The sequence below is a fragment of the Rhagoletis pomonella genome, unplaced genomic scaffold, assembly GCF_013731165.1.
Source record: "Rhagoletis pomonella isolate Grant_MI unplaced genomic scaffold, Rhpom_1.0 Rhpom_scaffold_00005, whole genome shotgun sequence".
Lineage (NCBI taxonomy): Eukaryota > Metazoa > Arthropoda > Insecta > Diptera > Tephritidae > Rhagoletis > Rhagoletis pomonella.
The window spans coordinates 57,182,505-57,206,834 of NW_023458559.1; the positions used below are offsets into that span (position 1 = coordinate 57,182,505).

At 34.2% G+C, this 24,330-nt stretch overlaps 1 protein-coding gene across 1 annotated transcript in view; it reads right to left on the minus strand.

Annotated features, from left to right (window-relative positions):
• Positions 1-24,330, minus strand: part of LOC118739289 — a gene marked incomplete in the record, with an annotated part of 114,602 nt that overhangs the window by 60,671 nt on the left and 29,601 nt on the right. Inside the window, 2 exon segments of the mRNA XM_036470532.1 lie at positions 9,981-10,166; positions 24,252-24,330. Of these exon segments, the coding sequence (XP_036326425.1) occupies positions 9,981-10,166; positions 24,252-24,330 (265 nt within the window).

The window sequence follows — 24,330 nt, forward strand, 5'->3', positions numbered from 1 at the left end:
AAAAAATAAATGTAAATGCGAAAAAGACAAGAATTTACCAAAATATCCAGCTACGGAAGGGATTAACAACAACAAGAACCAGAAAGATGATAGCTTTTGCTTCTAATTTCGAATATGTATGTGTGTATGTACATATGTATATACATACATTAGGGTGGTGCTTAAACTAAAATGAACGATTTTGTTTTCAGTTTTATCAGATCAGATGTCAAGATCAGTTTGGGTATTCAATGAAAAAAAATATTTTTCGATTTTCTTATCGAATTTGTTATCGATATTTGTATCGAATTTGTTATCGATATTTGTATCAGTTTTGTTATAGATTTTTGATGGATATTGTTATCGATTTTGTTATCGATGGAGCATAAAGATAGAAATACAAAAAAAAAGGAAAACAGAACAATATAAATTTAATTAGAACGAATAAGGTAGATAGAAAGAAAGCAAACAATATAACCTTAAGCAAAAGCAGATCAAAATAGATATGTAACGTAAGTTTCACTTTTGCAGAATGGCCCAGGCGCATCTCTTTTTTTTCATTTAATAATTACACAAAATCGATAATACTAAAGTCGAGGATATCACATATAAATGTTGGTCCTAAATGGAGTCGGTCTTCATAGGGTAATCTGAACTTTTCTCCCTGTGTGACCTTACGCGACTTCAAACGGAACCAAAATTTATATATGATATCTTCGACTATGGTAGTATTGATTTTGCATATTAGATGAAAAAAATTAGTTTTAAATTTTTGCGTCTCCATAGAGGAATCTGAACTTTGCCAACGTGCGACACGCCTTAACAGTCTGCACTTGGGACCAAAATTTATATTTGTCATCTGTAATTGTGGTATTACCGATTGAGGCTGTGAGATTGAAAAAAATTGCTCATCTGATTTTTTAAGGACCGCCCTAAAGTACATATGCACAGATGTGTGTATTTGCAAAAATATGTTTTTTGGTATGTGCGTGTGCACTTACATTATTACATTTTTATTTACGTTTCTCTCTACATTTCCCATTTTATCGCCACAATTTACTTTTATTTTCGCATTTTTCATTTGCCAGTTGGTGTGCTAGCCAGTCACCCAGCCATCCAGCCACCTAGCCACCCAGCCACCCAGCCGGCCGAAAATCGTCGGTTGTGATGGCAACGCAGGCATTTAAAAACGCACATACATATGTAGATGCAGAAGCTTCTCGCATAAGAAAGCAAAATGAAAAAAATCAAAAGTGCACAACAACAATAGGGCGAACAGGAAAAGACAGCCGGTATGCCAAGCGATGAAGTAAAATCTGCTGCCACATTATTATACAGAAATACACATGGTCTTACATACAACACATACATATACATACGTACATATACGTATCTAAACTATTGTAGTACCTAATCCCCCATTTTTCGCATGTAAATGTGTATGTATTTCTACTTGTGTTTGAGAAGGCTCCATTCGGCAGACATTTTTGCTGCACGCTGTAGCCGGCTTTTAGGGGTAGCTCTGAGCTTTTCCTCACACAGCCACCTCGTTTGTTTGCAAAGTTTCCAGCTTGTAGCTTTTCCTCGCCTTACTCGTTCATTCGTCTGTCAGTCAGCCAGTCAGTCAGTCCTTATTCTTAATGCCATTTTTCCTAGAATAAATCCGTAAGCGGTGCATGTTGTGCCACCATTTACATGCACTTATGTACATATGTACATATTTACATCATCATTGTTGCTATTATTTGCTTGCTGGCGGGCTGGCTGGCGTTGTCATTGTTTATGCGCATGTTGCTTGTCATGTCGTACAAGATACTAACACACCATCACATAAACGTTTATCAAATTGTTTAAATATAAATACCTATATGTATTGCAAATGCGTATGTTTGTTGAGCGTGAAAGTGGAGCTAGCCTAGTTGGAAAAATGGGGCGAAAAGAAATGTTGGATACCGCTTCTTAAGAAAATTTTATGTTTTAAAATATTTACAAATATCTGGCGAGACATTTTTTAGGCTGACATAAAATGACACTTTTATTGGCTCTATTTGCTTCTAGTGACAGTATAAGGGACCTATTTCGGATTAATATTAAAGTAAATGTAAAGTAATGATGTGTACTTAGTATAACATATTTAATCAGAACAGTTTTTCTCCCAGGAACCGAAAATAACAATTCGTTTTTCGATGTTATAAGAGTCCGGGGCAAAATATTGCCGTAGAAGAAAATTGTCAATGTTCCTTAGATCCCAGGACCTCTTGGACAACAATCCTTATTATTTTTTTTTCGAATTTATTAGTGGGGAAATCCCTAACTAAGACTTTCTTAATTGTTTTTTTTTTCTTTTTTATTTAGATAAGCGTTTGTTTATTATTAGGAAAGGACCTTTAGTTCGGCCTTAAAAAATATTGCGCCAAGTTTAACTGTTATTACTGGACTAAAAAAGTAAAAGTCAGAGTTTACCGATCAATACCCTTTGTTTTTAAACCCTAAAGACAAAATTTTACCAGAAAGAAGGTACTTCGTCGCTTCTTAGACGGATGAATACACCGATACAAACACTCTATAGGGTAACTCGGTAAAACATTTCATTCTGACGGCTTCAAGACTGAAAATGAAACAGGAGCTAACTGGTGTCAGAAGGTGAACTTCAGATGTTTTTTCTACTTTGTAGTACAAAGAATATAAGGGGTATTCTCTGAGTCTTGCAAAGCCCTTGCACGGTGCACGGATTGTACGGTTTGCAAAGCAGTCCCATACGAAAACCGGTTTTAACCGTGCAATCCGTGCAATCTGTGCACCATGCAAGGGCTTTGCAAGACTCAGAGAATACCCCTATAGTGTTTCAGTCTTGGAGGTCTTAGCTATACTTGAATTGGCAAACTGAATAATTGGCGTAATGACTGATTTTCACTATGTGATATTTTGACGCCAAAATTTGTTGACATATTTTGACAAATAACCGATAATATTATGTGCCAAAAACAGACACATCGCCGATTTATCAGCACCCATACACGACTAAAGACCTATCCTGAACAAAATCCATTAATATAGTGCCTCTTAATCTTATTGGACAATGCGTTTTCACTAATTTGACGACAAATGCCATTGAATTTGGCATAACGAAAATAGGACTTAAGTTGGCGCGGATACCAAATAAAGCAACTCCCCCTTATTGTTCGCAAAGTCCACTTTGAGCATCCCTGCCGAAAAACTCTTTGAATCCAACTCTAGTCAACACCCCAATCCATCATTTATGTCAATGAACCTACGAGTTTTCTATCGCAGCATTCGAATAATGAGTCAGTATTTCTGTTCGCTGATCTAACATTGAGCTGAACATTTTGACGGTGGCTCAGGGAGTATATTGGCATAGGACTTCGCCTCATCTGCAGTCTTTCTTTCAATTCTTCGCTGCTGAAAGCATTAATGACCAATAAATATTAATCAACTATCAACAATCGGTGCAATCAAATGACAATTTCAAAATTTATAAAAGGATGCCTAGATCCTCGAGGCGTACCAAAAAACTTAAGCGCACAAGCGTATGTCAATGAATGGACCTAAAGTTGAATAGACGAGGAAGCTTGAAGGCATTTCCGTTTAAAAAATTATGCCGCAATTGAGGCGATGCACTGTGTACTCAAATAATGATGATGCTCAATGCAAAAGCAAAAAAGAAAGGCAGCCGCAGCAGCAGCAACAACAAAACACGATAGATAATAATGGAATTAATAACAATAACAACGATGTGGTGTAGAGCGAGGTGACAATTACTGTTACTAATGACCAACACCTGCCAACAACAGCGAAATTGTGTTACCGCAATTGTTGTTGCTGCACAAGACTTGCATTGACTCCATGAATGCGCTGACGAGCTGTGGCTGATGCGATGACTTTGCGTTCGACTTTTATTAGTCAAAAATTTTCAACGCTTTGCTGTTAAATGAAATCCATATACATAAAATAAATAACAGCAAGTAAATATCCACAAACAAAAACAAAAACAAAAAAAAACAAATGGATTAGCAACACTTTTTGGTCCAACTGTTGCGTTGCCCCCTCACCTGCTACAGCCTGTGTTACTTTGTCCAACTCATTAAAAACGCAGCACAGACTTGCTGCTATTGAAAACAACTTAAACATGCGCGAGCATTGTAACTAAAACAACAACAACAACAACAACAACATTATCATCATCAGCAGCAAAAAACGGGAGCAGCTTGAAAATTATGCAGATCATCATCGCTCATTTGTTTGCTTTGCCGCTAGCAAGATCAACAAAACCAATGAACGAAACCATAACAACAACTGCGACTGCGCCACTGGCATCCTCTACACTGGGGCGAATGAATGAGTGTCTGAAATCGACAGTCAGCAGCAATTGTCAGTTGTCAGCGCATTCTTGCTGCCGTTTGTCATTTCGTGTGCCATCATCTACTTTGAGTAGTTGTTGCAGTGTTGCAGTTAATGCTTTTTTACTGGATGCACTTATGCACGATCCACTCATCAATTCATTCACTCATTCACAACTCATTTGCTCGCATTTCACTTCGTTTGCATTCCAAGCATTGACAGGCATATGAAAAATTAATTTACTCCTGCAGTTCAGCGTAATGACAAAAGCAAAAATCAACAACCAGAAATTTTACTGTGAAAATAAGAGGTCGAACAACACTTGTTAATGAACTGAACTGAAGTGAGTGTATTCTAGCAGCGGCCAACGCAATCACGGTGTGGGTGCGATTTTGACACTTTGCTTCATGGTTACTTCATTAATTTGTTGTTATAATTTTTATTAGGCACTCTTATTTAGTTAAATCTGTGGGTTAATTGTTGGTTTGTGAATATTTTTGGAAAGTATTAAGCGATGTTTTTTCTTACAGTATCTAGTATTTTAAGCTAAAAAATAGGCCGATTTTTTGACATATTTTCAGATTTCTAAAAATCAAGCCGACTATTTTATATTTTCTAAAAAACCTAAACCTTTCAGACAAGTTATTTGTTTAAAGTTTGTAAAGTGGGTACAGGTAACAGTTTCAAGGATATAACAAGTAATTTTTAAACGAAACCGACTTCAATTCTCGTATAAAAAAAAATTCAAGATCGCCGTTAATTTCTTTATGATCCAATGATCGGATCTAGCATGGAAATTAGCATGGGACCACCTGTTGGATACCACCTTTCCTTTAAAAAATTATAAAAAAGGATTATAGAAATCGGTTAACGTGGTCCCAAGTAACGTACACAAAGCAAAAAAGTCCGACGAATTGATAACCCTCTCCTTTTTTTGAAGTCGGTTAAGAAATTACAGAGATTAGCCAGGGACCGAGAACGAAAGGTATAATCGAAACTCAATGTCGTTCTCGTAGTTTTGTTTCCAAGAGCATTAATTTCGGGGAAATTTCTAAGAGAACAAAATGAGAACAAAAATCACCGGGACGTTTTGGTAAAGAGCAAAACGGAAACAAATTGTCTAAAGGCCCGTTTACATCCAACTTTGGCGTTGGCGTTGGCGTCGCCTCGACAGCTGACTATGAATACATGCATTTATAGGAAAGTCTCCACATAAGCAAAGTTGGGCAACGCCAATAAGTAATTTTTTAAGCAGATAAAGTTAGAAGAATGGCATTCGAAGATGTTATCGAGTTTTTATAAGTCCTTAACATACAATTTTCAAAAAAATAAATATTGCAAGATTTCAAGGATAAACTTTTAAAATGATATTTTCAATACTTACCCGTTCTTATGTACCAAACAATTGAATCTTTTTAAATTCTACAGAATTTTGTCTTTAATTTGGTACCTATACTTTTACTCTAAGCACTTTTCACTGAATTTTTAAAATCATTTTCGCATTCGACAGAGTGAAAAAATATAAACGCAATTTTACTTTATTTGGCCCCCGGTTTCGCGAATATATTGATTTTTTTGCATGTAAAATTTACTATTGCGCGGTGTTATATGCACTGAGCCACAAACACAATGATTTTTTCAACCAAGTTATGATTAGATTTTATCGTGGTCAATAGCCGATTGTAAGAAATTTAATTCAAGTTGAACATTTGAGAACAAATTCATATGTATGGCATTTAACTTAACGAGCAGAGGTGCTTGCTATTATTTGTTGGCTTTCAGCAGTACGAATGCTGTAAGCGCGATACATAATTTTTTTTTCTGTTTTTGATTTTTCTTAATTACGAAAAAGCCTCTGTGAAGTGCAGAACCAAATCAAACGACGACACATTTATAAAGCAGCTGTAAATTAGTGTGTATAGATGCTTGCTGTTATTTGCTAATCCCACCAGAAGCAACATGTTGAAATGACAATAAAAATTTTGGTTTGGTATCTCCGAATTATGAAAAAGCATCTATGAAGTGCAGAACATGAACGCATTCAAACGAAAAATCGCCAACCAAAAGTTTGGTTAATGTAAACAAAATTGTGGTTAATATTAAAAAATCATTGTTGAAAATATCAACCAAGCCATTGTTAATAATAACCAAAAATCACGTTGATTTCTTTTCTAGTTTGAATTTGGTAATATTAACCAATTTTTGGTTGATTTTTCTCTCAGTATGTACAATGAGCTAGACATTTATAAAAAAATACTAATTATTAAATAAAAAAAGAAACATAGCCAATACTGGTCAAGTAAAGGAGTTCCTATTATTGCTATCAGTGCAAATTACAAATCCTGGGATTATTTGCCAAGAATCCCGGGTTTTTCGGAACCTATAAAATTCCTGGATACTTAGTACGAATGTGTATGCCCAAAAGGGCCTTTAACTTTATTTGCAACATCTAAAATGTTCTAAATTTCATAAAAGTGTATATACATAAATATTTTTTTTTTTTTGTTATTTTATGGCCTTATAACAATTATATTCAACAATTTTTATTGAGCTCGAGGCCGTTTTGAATGAAAAACTTATTGTGGAAAGCAACAATAATTGAAAGAATGGTAGAGTGATAGCTATTTCGGAAATTACCACATTTCCTCATCAGACTTCTTTCAGTACGCTTCGAACCGACGATCCCACTGACTCGGCCAGTTGCCTATGCACTGTGCTAAGTTCGCCTTGTAAATTATCGTTGTATTTTTCCACTTATTTTCATGATGAAAACGTAACCTTCGATATTAATTTAATTTTCGGCACAGTATAAATATATTGTTATTATTTCAGACATTTTTATTATTAGTTCTAAACGTAACAACGTAATGCAAAGTATCCGAAAGTATGTGTTTACTGCAAAATATGCTCTAAGAAATATAACTCTAACTTTATAATAATAATAATAATAATAATAGATTGGCGCTCACACATATGTTAGTGTTTGGCCGAGCTTCTCCTCCGATTTGCGGCGTGCGCCTTGATGTTGTCACACAAATGGGCGATTGTATTTTCATGAGAAGCTGTTTTTCATGGCAGAAATACATTCGTAGGTTTGCCATTGCCTGCCGAGGGACGACCGCTGTTAAGAAAAAACCTTTATTCTATATTTTTTTGCGATGCTGCTTTGACCAGGGCTTGAACCAGGCCCTGCGAAGTGGAAGCGCACACTGCTTACCACTACACAGCGGCTTTATACTTTTTGGAAAAACGTTTAAACACTTCATCAGCGTGTTGCTAACATGCCTGACAAAAAACATGCCCAAACATGTTTTGAGTTGCCCTAATAGTTACATATGCAAATAAGGTCAACGAAAGACTTAAGACACGAACTTTTCGTGCACAGAAAATAAGAAACGATCCGGACATCTAAATTATCCAGCTTTCTTTTCGCTTAGAAATAACAATGATAGTTCTCGCCGAAACGGTTTTCATCGCAAATCAAAACATTTGTTCCCGATTTTTTCTCTACCAGAACGTATCCAGACTTTTGTTCTTATTTGATTATTCTTGAAAACGTTCTCGATACTTTCGTTCTTATTTTTTCCCTTTCTGTTCTTCTTGAGAGCGTTCCCAAGAATGTCACGTGCATTTTGATCTTTAGGGAAATGGTCATCATTTTGTTCCCGTTAAAACTACTCTCAATACATTTGTTCTCATTGGCACTTTTGTGGTAACCTTTTTGACATCACATTTGTTCTCGTGCAGCACTAAACCAAAACTGAAACGCGTTCAACAAAAGCTCAGGCTGAGCAACTCTTCCGTTCTTGCCTTATCTAATTGTGGCCTCAGTAGCATGGTTGTTCTACGAGTTCCCTACTCTAGCCAATACCTGTTGGCCTCTTGAATAATATTATTTCTAATCCCTGTGGTCCATTCGTGTAAAAATTCATCTCCTTCTCTTCTCCATGGTCTTGGTGTATGCATTGCCATTCCCTTCTTGATGGGATGCTCGTCTTAAAGAGCCTATCGAAGGTTTGTTTAGAGGCGGAGTAGTCGACTACCCAGAGTGTGAACTATGGAAGCGTGGCCGGAACGCTGATCATTCCATAGCATCATACGTTTTAGTTTGTACGCGCAAGCGGCGGCCACGTATTTTGCTACCAGATTTACGGCAGGTTAGCACTTCTAGCGCTTTGTTTGGGGTGGTCCTTAAAGCACGCGAGATGCATAAAAACGCTGTTCTTTGGACCTTACTCAGTATATTTAGGTAACTTGCCTTTTGAGTTGATGGCCACCATCTAGGATTCCATATAGTAGTATTGGCCTGATCACAGAAGTGTACAGCCGGTAGGTAATACGAGGTGTCAACCCCCATTTTATTTCGATCTTTCCTCTATCTTAGGTGTCCACGTAAGTTTCCTGTTTAATATGAGTCGTAAATACTTAAAATTCTCTTTTAAAGGCATCCTCACATCTTTAAAAATTAGACTGTAAGAAGCCTTTCCTTATTAAGAGAATTTCTTCGGTTTTGTCCGAGTTTTTTCTTTCGAGTCCCTTACCCTCGGTCCAATTTTTAAGCGTTTTCATGTTAGAAGACAGAATATCCATCGATGTTATTTATTGGCAATTTCCAGGTCGTAGGCTGATATCCTCTCTCTAGGGCCAGCAACAAGGAGCTTTCTGCCAAAATCCAGAGCAAATGGGACAGAATCGCTCCCAGGTTGTGGCTCTACACACCTGTCTGCTTATTGTGGTGTTGCCAAGTCCAGCAGTTATCTTTCTGCTGACGGGTATATTCTCAATCAGTGCCGCAACGTTATGGTCAATTCCAACTTATGTTTATTTATATATTTTTAGTAATTTTTATTCAATATATTATTTAATTTGTAACAGAAACCACATAAATAAAAGTTTCAGAGTTTGCGAAAATGTCTCAAAAATTTATCAAACTTCGAAAATTGATTATAAAAATTTCAAACTCTTTTATCAGAATTTCCACAAAGCTTATTTACATAATTTTATTCTGATAAAGTGCAAGTTTTAAGTAGCCAAATTGATGCTAATTTTTGAGAATGTTTTTTCGTTGAGCGTGATTTTTCATGCGTTTGTCATAAATTTTTTTTGTTTGTGTACACAGTACATACATACATATGTACTCAAAATACGTATTCTCTATCCTGGCATATTTCTAAACAGGGATGTCACCTAATTTTTAATGCAACATATTTAGTTATTTCATTAGATTAAAAAAAAGTTTATATTTATTTCCAAAATATTCTCTTTACAGAATTCTCGGCATAACCGACATATACTTCTGCAAAGCCATTTTCGAAGGAAGCTTTTCAATTTTATTTGCCCTTCAAATACATGTTTTTGAAAAAAAACTGTGTCTAAAGTGCTGATAAATTTTAAAATTAACTTGAAACAGCGGTCCTTAGTGTGGAAGGATGTTTTGGTTTATGTATATCTATAGGCCTATACAATATCGAAATATTAAATAATAATTATTTGTAAATAAAAGCCGTCTAAATAACCATTATTTAAAATCCAAGCCTTAATTTTTTATTTAATTTTTGATAACTTGAAATCCACTCCGAGTCACCTGGTTCTATACCATCTATAGATTACCATATTTTTTATTATTACATATTTTTACTCACTTGTATTCGACAGCCTTTCACGCCACGCTATTGGATTCGCCACCAATCCCTGCAATCCCGGCCAGTACAAATGCGTTCGTTCCACAATGTGGCCAGCATGCGTTTTTAGCGGAGTACCTTGACTTTGTGACAAGTACTGGGCCATTCCAGCAGCGGCGGCGGCAATGGAGAAACGCGGTATGCCACCTGAAAGAGATATGTTAGTTGTTAGTTATTGATCATCAAAAGTTTAAGACGAAAAGAGTCTGCAAAACTGAGAAACGAAATATTACATACATAGATTAGCAACATTAGGCGTGAAATTTTTAATCAACCATAACTTCGCACCAATAAGTCACATGAACTTAAAATTTGGTATGCAGGCATATCTACAGTAGGCGCTTAAAGTAAGGCATAATATATAAATGAGTTAGCATAAGGAGGCGTGGCACTTCCCATAGGCGTGGAAAATTGTATCAGCTATAACTTCTGAACCATTAGTCACATGAACTTGAAATTTGGAGTACATATATGTATATATATGGTAGTTGCTTATAGTACGCTTTATATAATTGAGTTTGTAAAAAGGGGCATGACACATCCCATAGGCGTGGAATTTCGGAACCACAGGTCACATGAACTTGAAATTTGGTGTGAAGGTCTATGATAAATGCTTATATTAAGGTATATATAAACGAGTGGAATTTTTAATCACCCATAAATTGGGAACCATAGTCATATGAACTTGAAATTTCCGAAATAATCATTCTACCAGAAAAGTGCAGCTATACGAAAACATCTAAGCGAATAGGCAACTAAACGGAATGTACCGTAGTAGACTAATTTTCATTTAAAAATTCTATCGTTGCCTTAATCCACCTACTATTAATAATGAAATAAGATTTCTAGTACGAAAAATAATGACAACTATATAGTAGATGATGCACGATAAGGTTTTAAGTATGGTTCATAAGGATGCGTTAATTTAAACAAAAAAAAAAAATAGTTTGTCTCCTTTAATTTATGCTGAACTGAATATTCGTACTACTGTTTCAAATTTTCATTTGTTTACGCCGAACGACGTCGGGTGCTCTGCTGGTTTCCTATAAAAAGGTACTTTCAAATCGAGCGAATTTCGCAGAATATAACTCCACATTATTGATTGTCTTAAACTTTAGGGGTTTCAGAAAACGTGTTAAGCATCGCACAGTGTATGATTTTGGAATTTGGTAGGATTTAATTAAATTTTAGCCGTAGTTGTTTTTCCTAAATTATATTTGACCTTAGAACGTATAAGTCTTTGAAAAAAAACTATACCTTTTTATGGGTTTTCAAAAGCGTCTCTTGGTTATGGTGAAAGCCGAATAGAATGCGTCTGCGAATGGGAGCAAACGAGTCGCCTGTGAAAGTATTTTATTCGGTGAAAACATATGACGGCGGAGGAGGGAGGTACCCTATGGGGAAGCCTGGTAGAGGGAGGAACAAGAAATGACTGCCTCGGTTCATGAACTATTTCGGATAAATCCATTAAAAAGCTTCGAAACCGCTTTTTTCATAAAAACAAATAACGGTTTTTAAGAATCTATTCAAAGTAAAGAAAAGCCCACTCACTTTTTAGTTGAAACAAAAGGACAAATTTGCGCATCTAGGTACAAAGTTGTAAAATTATTTTAATTGGCAGTCTGTCTGATTAATTTAATTGAGTAAAAAAAACCAATATTTAACTCAATGAAGGTAAAACACAAAAGTCAACATTTGACTAGCCAGTAAATTTTGTTGTTTATAATCAAATTAAAGGCGAGGCAAATGCAGAAACGGGTTATAAAATGTGTACATATGTATGTGTACACAAATTCACATATTTATTTTTAAACAAGTTCAGCACGTTAATTCAAGTACATACATTCATAATTATCGATGTAAATATGTAACGAATATTTAGTGTACGAGTATTAAAACGAAAATGGGGTACCAATATACAACACCGTCTAAATTTATAATTACATGTGTGCGAATCAATGTATTTGCTTTGGTTTGTGTCTCTGTAAAATGGTTACACCCTGATGTAATCGATTTGATTTACTTTGTTTCGATTTGTTGTCATTTATTTAATTAGTTATGAGTTATAATCAAAATAAAATTGAAAATTGTCAACGCTTTGTCATTGTAGCCATCCGTCAGACATACACACAGGCAAAGAGGCAACAAAGACAACACTAACGTATGTACATACATAGGTAGATCCCCCTTCGACCTCGCATGCCTTATGTCACTTAATAACTACACTTCATTACGCTACAATTATTTTCTAGTAAATGTAATGAACGAATGCTGGTCATTTTGAAACTAGACAACAATACATACTTATTAGATAATAAGCGAAGACAAAATTTAATGACTTATTTGTAGTTGTTGCGAAGATAAAATAGTATAAAAAATGTAAGCCAGTTGTACAAATGAACGTAATTGAACGTTTAAAATTATTGGTCATTTTGATTTTTTGTTAATGTTTTTCGTTGTTTTTGTAATTACTTAAGAAGCCCCAACCAACCAGACTCAAATTAGAAAACTTATAGGTACCATAGACGGTGCGTCTGACTCGCGAGTCATCTGTGTACGTGTTGGCTCGCCTTTCGACTACACACATTGGAGTTGTATACAAATTTTGAAAAAATAGGGTTGCCAGATATTTGAAAATTTAAAATAATTTAAAGCCTCAATAAAGAAATTAGGTTTCTTCATCAAAACAAAAAGTGTTTGAAGAGACTTCAAAACATTTTTGTTTTTGTTACTATTTTTCTAAAAAATACAACAACTGTTATTAAAAATGTAAGCCTACTTAATACCAAAATATGGGTATCAAATGGAAGGTTTATGCACCCCCAGTGCAAAACTCAGAAAACTCTACATGTTCATTTCTAATTTAAACTCGACTTTCAAAACAGTTGGCAACCCTCTTTGGAATATTTTCCAATTAAAACCATATTAATTCAAAGAGAATTTTATTTTTCAAACAGGTGACAACCCTCTTACATGTAGTTTAGAACTAAAACCCTTATCAAAAACCTTTCGATTGATACCCATATTGTAATAATTCAGTAATATTTTAAATGTTCATTCTGAAGGTTTATTAGCAATCTTTCATTTGAAAGCCATATATTAGTATTTCAGATAGCTTGCTAATTATTAATTTAAAATTTGGCTTTTCGAACAGGTGGCAACACTTTCCAAAGTACTTTAAAATTGCAACTGTTTGAAGCCTCTTGTCATCCATTCTTTAATATAATTTTCAAATAAATTATTCCCTTAATTCAAGTCGAATTTAATTTTTTAAACAGGTTACAGGCCTCCTCCATGAGTATGGAATTTATTTTATATACATACAAGCAGAGTACCCGACGTCGTTCCGGGTAAAATATAGAACAGTAGTACAAACATTCAGTTCAGCATAAATTACAGGAGACAAATTATTTTCTTTCTTTTTAAATTAACGTATCCTTATGAACCAAACTTTTAGCTTTATCTTGCTTCAACTATTATATATTTGTCATAATTTGTACAGCACCCGCCTGGGTATTGGACCAAACTAACTTTTTTTAAGAGACTGAGTCATAAGTAAAAAAAACAATATCTCCGTTTTTGAAGTTCCTGAACTTTGACCCCTTATAGCACCTGTAATATAAGTTTGCACAAAAAAAGTTATATACCATTAGATAAGAGCAAAAGGGGGACGACGTCTATAGTTTTCAGTTTTAAGTTATATACATGCTATAATAAAATATAATTTTTTACCAAAGGTCCTATTTCGAACTTCGAAGGCCCATATCTTAACTGGATATGTATTCATACCAAAGTTCATCATATTTAACGCCTGTGGAATGTGCCATGCCCCTTTCAAAAACTCATTTTTGTAAACCTTACTATAAGCACCTACCATAGATACGTCTGCGTACCAAATTTCAACTTCATGCGACTTATGGTTTTGAAGTTAAAGCTGCTAAAATTTCCACGCCTATGGGATGAGCCACGTCTCCTTATAAATTCATTTATATATATCATACTATAATCACCTACCATAGTATGAGTGCATCCCAAATTTCAAGTTCATGAGACTTATGGCTCCGGAGTTATAGCTGATAAAAATATCCACGCCTAAGGGATGAGCCATGCCCTCATTCGCAAACTCATTTATATATACCTTACTATAAGCACCTACCATAGGTATGTCTGAATACCAAATTTCAAGTTCATGTGACTTATGGTTCCGATGTTATAGCTGATAAAAATTTCACGCATACGGGAGTTGCCACGCCCCCTTGTCGAATCCCAATTTTTTCTTCCTGTTATAAGCCTAGGTGTCATGGCAATACTCTGCCAAAATTTCATATGATTCTGCCCATCCGTTTAGGCTGCAACCTGGCACATAAATATTAGAGGGCTGCATGAATTCTTTCAAACTTCTAGCCAAACAGAGTACAGTAGATTTGAATATTTTACTTCACATACAAAACACTCAGCGTTTGGAATTTTGTATGTTATGAATATACCTTTTGTTAAAAATTTTCTACCTTCAAATGGAAGAATGTGAATGAATGAATAGAAAACATTGAAATCATTCAAACTCATTTCGGTAAAAGTTTTTTTCTACAAACAAATTTTTCCGTATGTAATAGGAGCGCAGCAATACATACATACATACATATGTATGTTTGTACATATGTGCATAGAAAAAATATTTTTGGATATGCATACAAAAAATTGTCATTTATTTCAATTCAATTTATTTTCACTTTGTTTGAATATTGTAATGTCGACACAATTATCAGAACAGCTATTCACTCAAATTCAAAAAAATTTGAAGCCAAAATCATTCATTCGTTTTGTATATGAATAATTCAAAAGCCGTTTTGAATGCATTCATGCAGCCCTCTAATACATATGTATATACATACATACTTCTACAAATATATACTAGATATCTATCATTATCCCAGTGTATCAGAATTTTAGGAATATCTCGTCCACAATGCCACCTATCGTGTACATTTTTAGTCTCAATATTTATTTTCAATTGGCTAAATTGTATTCTAAATATGAGCCAAATCAGCAAGTAAATGCAATTGTTATGAATATCCCGACCCCAGCGCCATCTAGCGATTAAATTTTTATGCGAAATGTATCCCTTCAAGGTGTTGAAATATGTTCCAAATATGAACGAAATCGGTCCAGCCGTTTAGTAGTTTAGTGACATCTATATATATAAAATTAAGTGGCAAAACTTCCTGTTCGCATACTCCTCCTAGACGGCTTGTCCGATATCAAAGAAATTTTCAGGGGTGATTGGGGTCTGTGTGGAGGGTGCACATAAGAAATTTCATGTGTATCTTTGCACGTTTTGCAAAAACAAAAAAAAAAAAATAATTCTGTTTGGCTTTACGTGTTTTTTTTCGGATTTCTATCATTCCTAGACAGCTTGCCCGATTTCAATGAAATTTTCAGGGGTGATTGGGGTCTGCGTGGAGGGTGCACATAAGAAATTTCATGTGTGTATCTTTGCACGTTTTGCAAAAACAAAAAAACAAAAAAAATTAATTCTGTTTGGCTTTACATGTTTTTTTCGGATTTCTATCATTCTTAGACGGCTTGCCTGATTTCAATGAAATTTTCAGGGGTGATTGGGGTCTGTGTGGAGGGTGCACATAAGAAATTTCATGTGTGTATCTTTGCACATTTTGCAAAAACAAAAAAACCAAAAATTAATTTTGTTTGGCTTTACGTGTTTTTTTCGGATTTCTATCATTCCTAGACGGCTTGCCCGATTTCAATGAAATCTTCAGGAGTGATTGGGGTCTGTGTGGAGGGTGCACATAAAATGAAATTTTCAGAAGGGATTGGGGTCTGTGTGGAGGGTGCACATAAGAGATTTCTATCATTCCTAGACGGCTTGCCCGATTTCAATGAAATTTTCAGGGGTGATTGGGGTCTGTGTGGAGGGTGCACATAAAATGAAATTTTCAGAAGTGATTGGGGTCTGTGTGGAGGGTGCACATAAGAAACTTAATGTGTGTATAATTGCACGTTTTGCAATTAATTCTGTTTGGCTTTACGTGTTTTTTTGGATTTTTATTATTGTTTTGCCGCAAGATTGGCAGTCCTGCCTTTTACTAATAAATAAACAGAAACAGCTGGCGAATGTTTAAAATTATTAAAAAACATTGATAAAGTCATCTCAGCGGAAATTCCAGATGAAGCAATCGACCCACAATTGTTCGGCGTTGTAACAAAAAATATGATTGAATTAGCACACGTTTGAGGAAAGGGTGCGATAGTAGACTCCAGTTATAAGATTATAAATTAAATTTCCAAAAGAAAGTGTGTACTTTACATATTTTCTAATTACCTTCGAAAAGATATTAATTAACACCCACACTCAAAAAAGTAAACAATGCTTCATACATCGAAAATTTTTTTTAAATCTTACTTCATAAAGCTCTTTAAATATATTGTATAAATGAGGTCATACGAGTTTTGGGAGAGGGTTACAACACAAAAATACATTTATGGCGCAGCGAAGCACGCCGGGTAATTGCTAGTTCAATATACGGAAAACTCTATGAAATTGTGAAATCGTGACGTCTCAGCTTTCTTCGTTTTTCGGCAACAACAACAAAAAATTTAAAATTTTTTTAAATCAAAGAACCTTCCACACAGAAGGTCCAAAAATGTTCTTTTTACAGAATTGAAATCGGTTCAGCCGTTTGATCAGGCATCGCCGTCATACGGAAAACATTTCATTTTTATATACATATCTGTGTTCGTATGGAAAAGTAGCTTATGTCGAAAGGCTGGCTTTAGTATTATGCGGCAAACCCTTTATTTTTTAAACGGCAAGGAATTTTTTGATGAGACTTAATATGAATATTGACTTGCTAGTATCGGAACTATTTCTTCCACGTTTATTTGCCAAAAGTTCTTCAACGGCTTAGCGCCAGTGAGTCATTTGCAATCGTATGCTGCGTATGCCGATTTATACTAAAGCCAGCCTTTCGACATAAGCTACTTTTCCATATGAACACAGATATATAGATATGTATCTACACCAAGTTTCTGTACTCTATCAAAATTATTTTCTGAGATATGATATGCGGTATGAAAATTTCGTTTTATGGGAACTGCCACGCCCCCTCGTATAATCGAGATTAAATCTATCCTATATTTTAAGTTGGGCTAAATGGCTCCAGTGTACAAAATTTAATATAAATCGGTTGAGTAGTTAAAGCGTGAAAGCGTTACAAATAAACATATTCACTTGATTTATAATATTAGTAAGGATTTTTTTTATTTTATTTTTTTTTATTTTTAAATTTCCAAAGACAAAAATTATTTACACAAACAGCCTTTTCATTCGTTTTAAGGAAGGTACATTGAACAGGTAGTATCAGTAGAGCAGCTGATTTGATTTATTTTCACAAAAATTCTGAATTGTTAGAATCCATTTGCATGTGAAACCTTTTTTCCATACAAAACAAGCGATTGAATAGCAGCTTTTGGAACGTTCGCCCAACTCAGCAGCACAACCGCTGATTACTGGCCCTTGTAAAGGATGGATCAATGCTTCGAGGAGCAAACAAATTTACTAGGAAAGAAAGTTGCAACAATTTTTATTTTTTCCAATTTCAATTTTTTATTTTTTATAATTTTTTGTATTTCACATGGCACGCTTTGATTTAGAAGAAAAAATTCAGAACAGTTTTTGACACTTTCGATAACAGAAGCAACAACAAAATACACGCAAATGTTGTTTTTGCTCTACTGATACTACCTGTTTAATGTGCCTTGGTTTTAAGTGATTGTCATTGCAAGTATAAGGCCCAGTTTCGGATCATACATTTAATCTGCACTTAAATTGCCAATATTAGTTGTGTTTTCTTGGGTTATCCAGCTCAGTATCACGATCACTTCTTACTGAAACGATCTGGATCATTCTTATTGGGGTTGGCAGCACTAATTTTATACTACGACGACGAATTATAAAAATGAACTCACTATATGGGAAAAAGTACATTTAAACGAAATAATATTCACTTAAATAAATATTTAACATATTGGCGATTTATTGGAAACAAATTAAAAGAAACAATAGTGCAATTCATCTAAACGCGTAAATGCCTCGTTACCAAGTAAACCTCGTAAACTTATTTTTTAATATTTTTATTGAGCTTTCTGCCACGATTGTTTATTAGGAAAAATTGAAAAAGCAACAAAGTCTAAGCGGTAGAAATTATAGCAGCTATTTCGGAGATCACCACATCTCCTCATCAAACTTCTTTTTTCCAGACTTCAGCAGGGATCGAAACTGCGTAATCGATGTTCAAAGTCAGCAGCGTTAACCGCTGAGCTATGTACATACATACATCCCGTAAACTCTTGTTGCTAATTAATTTTTCCTTATTCAACCAACTACTATCAAGTGCAGCTGATTTGCCGCTATTTAACATCGATTTGCTTATTTTGCTTTTTGTATAGTTTCAGGCAGGCTCTTCCTAAACTATGTATTTCTCAATGTTATTGTGGCTTATTAACATTTTATTTTTTAATATTTTTATTGAGCTTTGTACCACGATTGTTTACCTACTTACTTTTGTATGGAAAACCAGTTTATTTACAAGGTTAACACGGTTACGAGGCTTTTACGCGTTTTGATTAATACCGTGAATAGCAGAATAACTGTTTGTGTATACATTGATGTGTCAGTGCTACCAAGCCTTGCTGCCAAATTATCAGCGAAATAAAACATACAAAGCGGATCATAAACTGAACCAGATATCTATCAGGATCCTATCGTTGTCGTTGCACTTGCTGCAAGAGCCAAACAACCAAGATTAAAAAATAGCTTGTTTTATTAATCTTGCCAAACAACAGTCGGCTGTTCAGCACAAAATGTAAACAAAGAAACAAATGCAACAACAATTTCAAGGAACAAGAACAGCTTGGCATAAATATATAAATAAGGGTAATCTGAGACCCAACGAAAGTTAAATCACATTTAAATAACAATCCAAAATTAAACTTCAGTGCCATTTAAATTTTCATCTGAAATTGACCCTAAGTCGCACAATTAGGTTGTTTGTTAAATGAATTAGACTTGTCTACACATATTGCATTCAATGCTTGTTCTCTTAATATGTTTCTTTTTTTTTTGTTTTGATGTCAGGAAACACTGAAAAATTCGTTGGCAGTCAGCATTGCAATGAAGCAATGATATTACGAAACTAAATAATTTCTTTAAATTTGGATATAATATAATGGAAAATCTTATATTACAGGTGGTATAACGGGTCAAAGGTCAGATCTTCGAAAATTTAAAAACTTAATATTCAGAAAATTGTGAACTGATAAAAAAAAAATTCATATCGTTGTAAAGGCGATTTAAACCCCTTTCTTGTAATATGCCTATTTGTAAACTTCGTATACAAAAATTTGAGGAAAACCACATTTAAAGGAAAAAATAACGTTTTTATTACCTCGCTTTTATTAGCTCGGGATGTAACTACGTACACAGAATAAACAGTATACAGAAGACGCACCACATACAAATTTATTTTTCTTCGGCGGACGTAATATTACAACCCGGACCAGAGCAGAGAAGTTAACATTACGACCACTATGAATAACATGGCGACCCGGAACAGAGCAGAGGAGTTAACATCACGTCCACTATGAATAACATGAAGTTAACATCTCGCCATAAACACACATCGTGATCAGCGTTGCGGCGAGCTGGAAAAAAATGTATCAGTTGCCAAGCAGAAAAAGTATCAAAAGCAAACAAAACTGTTGTTTATTGAACTATTATTTAAAAAACAAATAATAAATAAAATTTTATAATTAAATCCATAGTTATAAAAAAAATTATATATCTTCCTTTTGTCTGCTTATTTGCATAATGAAAAACAAACTTATAGGGCCCCTAAACCACACAAAATCCTTGCGCAACCCGAGACTTGTACAAGTCAATATTGTGGAATTTACTACAGCATAAAATTGCGCAAACCTTATTTTGAAGAAACGTTGCTCAAGTAAATATGTGCACGAAATATGAATGTGCGTTGTATATATTGATAGCTTCATCTTTAACACGTAAAAAAAAAATAAATTCAAAAAAATATATTTTTTTCGATATTTCGTAATGTTTTTGTGTGGTTTAGGGGTCCTATAACAGTGGCGTGTGCAAAGAAATTCAGGGTTGTGTTTCCCTTATAAGAGTTACCCAATAAACTTATAAATATCTATATATAAATTGTGAGACTTCAAATAACAATAAAAAAATATTAGCCTTTAGACTAGTAGTACTATTCATAGTTTTCGAAAATTCATTTCTGCCAGCCGAAAGTATCAAAATACGGCATTTGGGAACAAAAAAGGATCAGATATTAAAATTTAGAAAAACAGTATTAAAATATATACAATTGTACCAAAACGGCAACGCTGATCGTGATGGAAAACGTAGTTACCATCTTGTCGTCATAGCGACGATGGAATTAACATCGTCAGCCGAGTGAAAATACTGCTAAAGTAACAAAGGCAGCGCCGCTTGTGATACCCTTGCTTGCCTCACCGCTCGTGCCATAAATTCAAATTGGTTGGATAGTCGACATGCGTCTTCTGTATACTGTTTATTCTGTGCTACGTAATATTGATGCGCCTAAAAGATGCAGCGATTTCCATTCTCAAGTTACATACCTAATGACAATACGAATGGGAATTGCTTTAAATTTCCATTCTAATGCTTGAAATACAATACCGGCGAACGGCAAACTTCGCCGAATTGGGCGATGCTGTCGTTCACCGTTCGCCCAACTATTTCGCCTACTTAAACAGAATTAGAGCGGTAGCGAAAACAGCTGATCCCATTTGGTCGCCTTTATAATTTGGGTGACCATATTTAGAAAAAACTAAACCCTATTTAGAAATGAGGAAATGATAACAAATATAAATGTAAAACAAAGAAAGATTATTATAAATAATTTGTTTCAAGCCAGATTTAACGAATCCACAACTATATTTTTCAAACACCCAAAAAAAAATCGTGTTTAGGTTGTTTTCTTTTTAAACTTTGAAAGCACAAAACAAATACGGCCACCTTTGGCACGCACAGCTGTCATCGCCCAGCAGAGCGATAGAAATAAATCTATCGCCATGAAACGCCGCCAAGCGAACTTCGCATTTCGCTTTGGCTGTGTTCAATTTCATATGCTTGCGGGTGTTCTAATTTTGACAGCGCGAATTTCGCTGTGGTGAGTTCGCCGTTCGCCGGCATTGTATTTCAGCTATAAGGTTGCAAACAGAGTGGAAGCGAAGCCGAAGACGAAGATGAAGACGAAACCGAAGACGAAAAACAGTGCAGTAGTAAACATATGAAAGTGATCACAGTGCAAGCAAAGACGGAGACGAAGATGAAGATGTTGCGCAAGCGGTCAGCTTGAAACAGTGCGGTACTGTTTTCAAAGACGAATCGCTTGCTGTGATGAATTGTTTACAATTTATTTAAATGTTTGCAATTGTGAAAAAACGCGTTTTTCAAGAAATTGGCTAACGAACGATTCGTCTGCAGACGACAACCTCTCTAATTGCGATTTTAAACTCTATCGGTCGTCTTCGTCTTGCTTTTCATACATTACGTTGTAATGGTCTCGGTTGCGTCTAAACCGGCTAAAATGATGCCGCCGGACTAATTTTTGAAGCATTCCTCTGCAGACGAATCGTTCTGTTGCTTATCGTTCGTGATACAGAATAAGGCTGTTAGTTTTTTAAACTATAATTTTATTTGCATAAAAAAAAATATTCTAAACAAAAAAATACTAACCGATTTTTAATAAATTGGTTTCTTCTGATATGCATATTTGTATATCTCGTGAATAAAAATTTGAGAAAAAACACTTAAAAGAAAAAAATAACGTTTTTTTATCAAAAAATATTTTAAACGAAAAAATTACTCACCGATTTTTTAAAAATTGGCATCGTTGTTAAGGCGATTAAACCCACTTTCGTCTAATATGCATATTTGTATACTTCGTTTAGAAAAACTTGAGAAAAAACACTCAAAAGGAAAAAATACCAACTTTTTTTTTAATATAAGGAATTTAATTTTTCGAAGACCTGAACTTTGACCCCTTATAGTACCTGTAATATAAGTTTGAACAAAAAAAGCTATTTACCATTTAAATAAGAGCAAAGGGGGACTACGTCTATATTTTTTGGCTTTTAGTTATTTATATGCAGTAATTAAATAAAATTTTTTACCAAATTACTGTTTTACTCCCTTAAAAAAAATTTGTTTGGTCCAATACCCAGAAAAAAATTGGTTTTGCCGTACAATGTTATTATTAGGAGTCTCCCAAAAAGAAGAATATTCGATTAACTGCTCGAATTCGACTAATCGTTTACTTTCGACTAACTGCTCACCATCGAGTGTGCTGAAAATCGACTAATTGAAATTATTCGAATAGTAAGGGTTGTTGGGTGTTGTCAATAAACATATCGAGCCCTAAACGTTAAAATAACGTAAGCGACATTTTTTTCTACGAATATTTCTGCATAAAAAAAAATAAAAAATTAAAAAAAAATCTCGCTTACGTTTTTTTGGCGGTTAGGGCTCGAAATATTGGTATTCATAAAATATAAAACGAAAAAATAAATGTCTATTGAAAGAAAATAGTTGTCGAAAAATCGAAAAGTCGAAAGAAATTGTTAATCGAGTAAGTAAAGTTAACTAGTTAAAAAAAAAAATGTTGATGATTTATTATCCGATTAGTTGATTAGTACAAATCGAGCCCTAACCGCCAAAAAGACGTAAGCGACATTTTTCTCAAAATTTTCCTTTTGGTCCAGAAATGAAAAATAAAATAAAAAATAAAAAAATGTCGCTTAGGCATTTTTGCGATTGCTCGAATGTAAAAAATAAATTTAAAATAGATTAATTTTTTTTAACAAATTTTTATTTAGAGTTTGCAAAAACAAAAACATTTTTCAAGGTTCATAAATTCATATCAGCAGTGTTTTCTTAATCTTCTTGAAAATTTTATGATCTCTTAAGATCAAATGGCGGTATTGTATAGAAAAAATTGAAGCAATGATTTCAAAATTCTGAAAAATTTATTTACTTTATCACCTTTGAAATGAGACCAGAGCAATTTAATGAATAATTTTTGAAATATTCAAAAAACAAAGTTGCAAAATCCCGACAATTGTGAAATTTGGAATTATATACAACTTTCAAAAAAGGTTTTTAATCAGAGACGGAAAATAAATATAATTTTTTAAATTTTAACCAAAAAAATCAACAAGCTGTAATCGTCGTAAAACAGTTTTAACTATACTCACGTATATTTTTTGATTTTTATTTTTTCGCTAATAATTATTATTGAGTTGTATTTTTTTTACTTAAAAATAACGATCATTCAAAAAACTCCTTTTCATATGTAGCGACAGCCTAATAAAAGGAATAAGTCCGAAAATTTTCACGTCAATATTTCAGTTGGTTGCGTTTGTATGTGCTTTTAAATTTTATAAGTTTATGCAGAAAACGAAACCAAAAACCATATACCACCTAACTATATAACTATAGGCAAAATGTATAAATTTTTATAAATTTACATATATACATACATTTTGTCTATAGTTATGGGGTGCATATTTTTAGGCTTCGTTTTCTGCATAAAGATCCGCACTAATAATAAAGATGCACTAATATTTAGTTATCCCAGTATTTTCGTGAAAACTTTCAAGTTTACAATTTAAAATATTATAATAAAAAAAATATGTTCCAAAATGTTCGGATCTGAGAACATTTCTGCTTTATTTTCACTGCATACTGGCTAGTTTTCGACATAACCTCAGAAATAGATAGAAAGCGTTTTGTCTAAGGTGCCTGAAAAAATCTTCTAATTAAGAATCAACCTTACCAGGCTATGAAGTAATGGACGATTAACGATCTTGGACGCTATTTGCATAAAGGACCATGTGATTATATCAAAAAGTCTGGCACCAAATGGAAACCAGATTAGATTTCAGCGACAACAAAGCATATTAAGAATGTATTTTCTTCCATAAGTCAGCTAAAAAATTGCTTTTTTGTGGAATCTTCTAACAAATAGAAGAATCCAGCCTAAGTAATTGTTGGGTCTTGAGAATTTTGTTCAACGCCGATATCACTTCTGTCTTTCAAACACAACCTAATCAGTTAAAAACATTATTTGAATAACAAAACTAAAAATTCCAACTCGCACTCACCTCCCGCTAAAGCACTTAGACCCGCCGATGTTACCGGCGGCGGTTTCGACAATATCGTATCAATTCCATGCGGATTAGC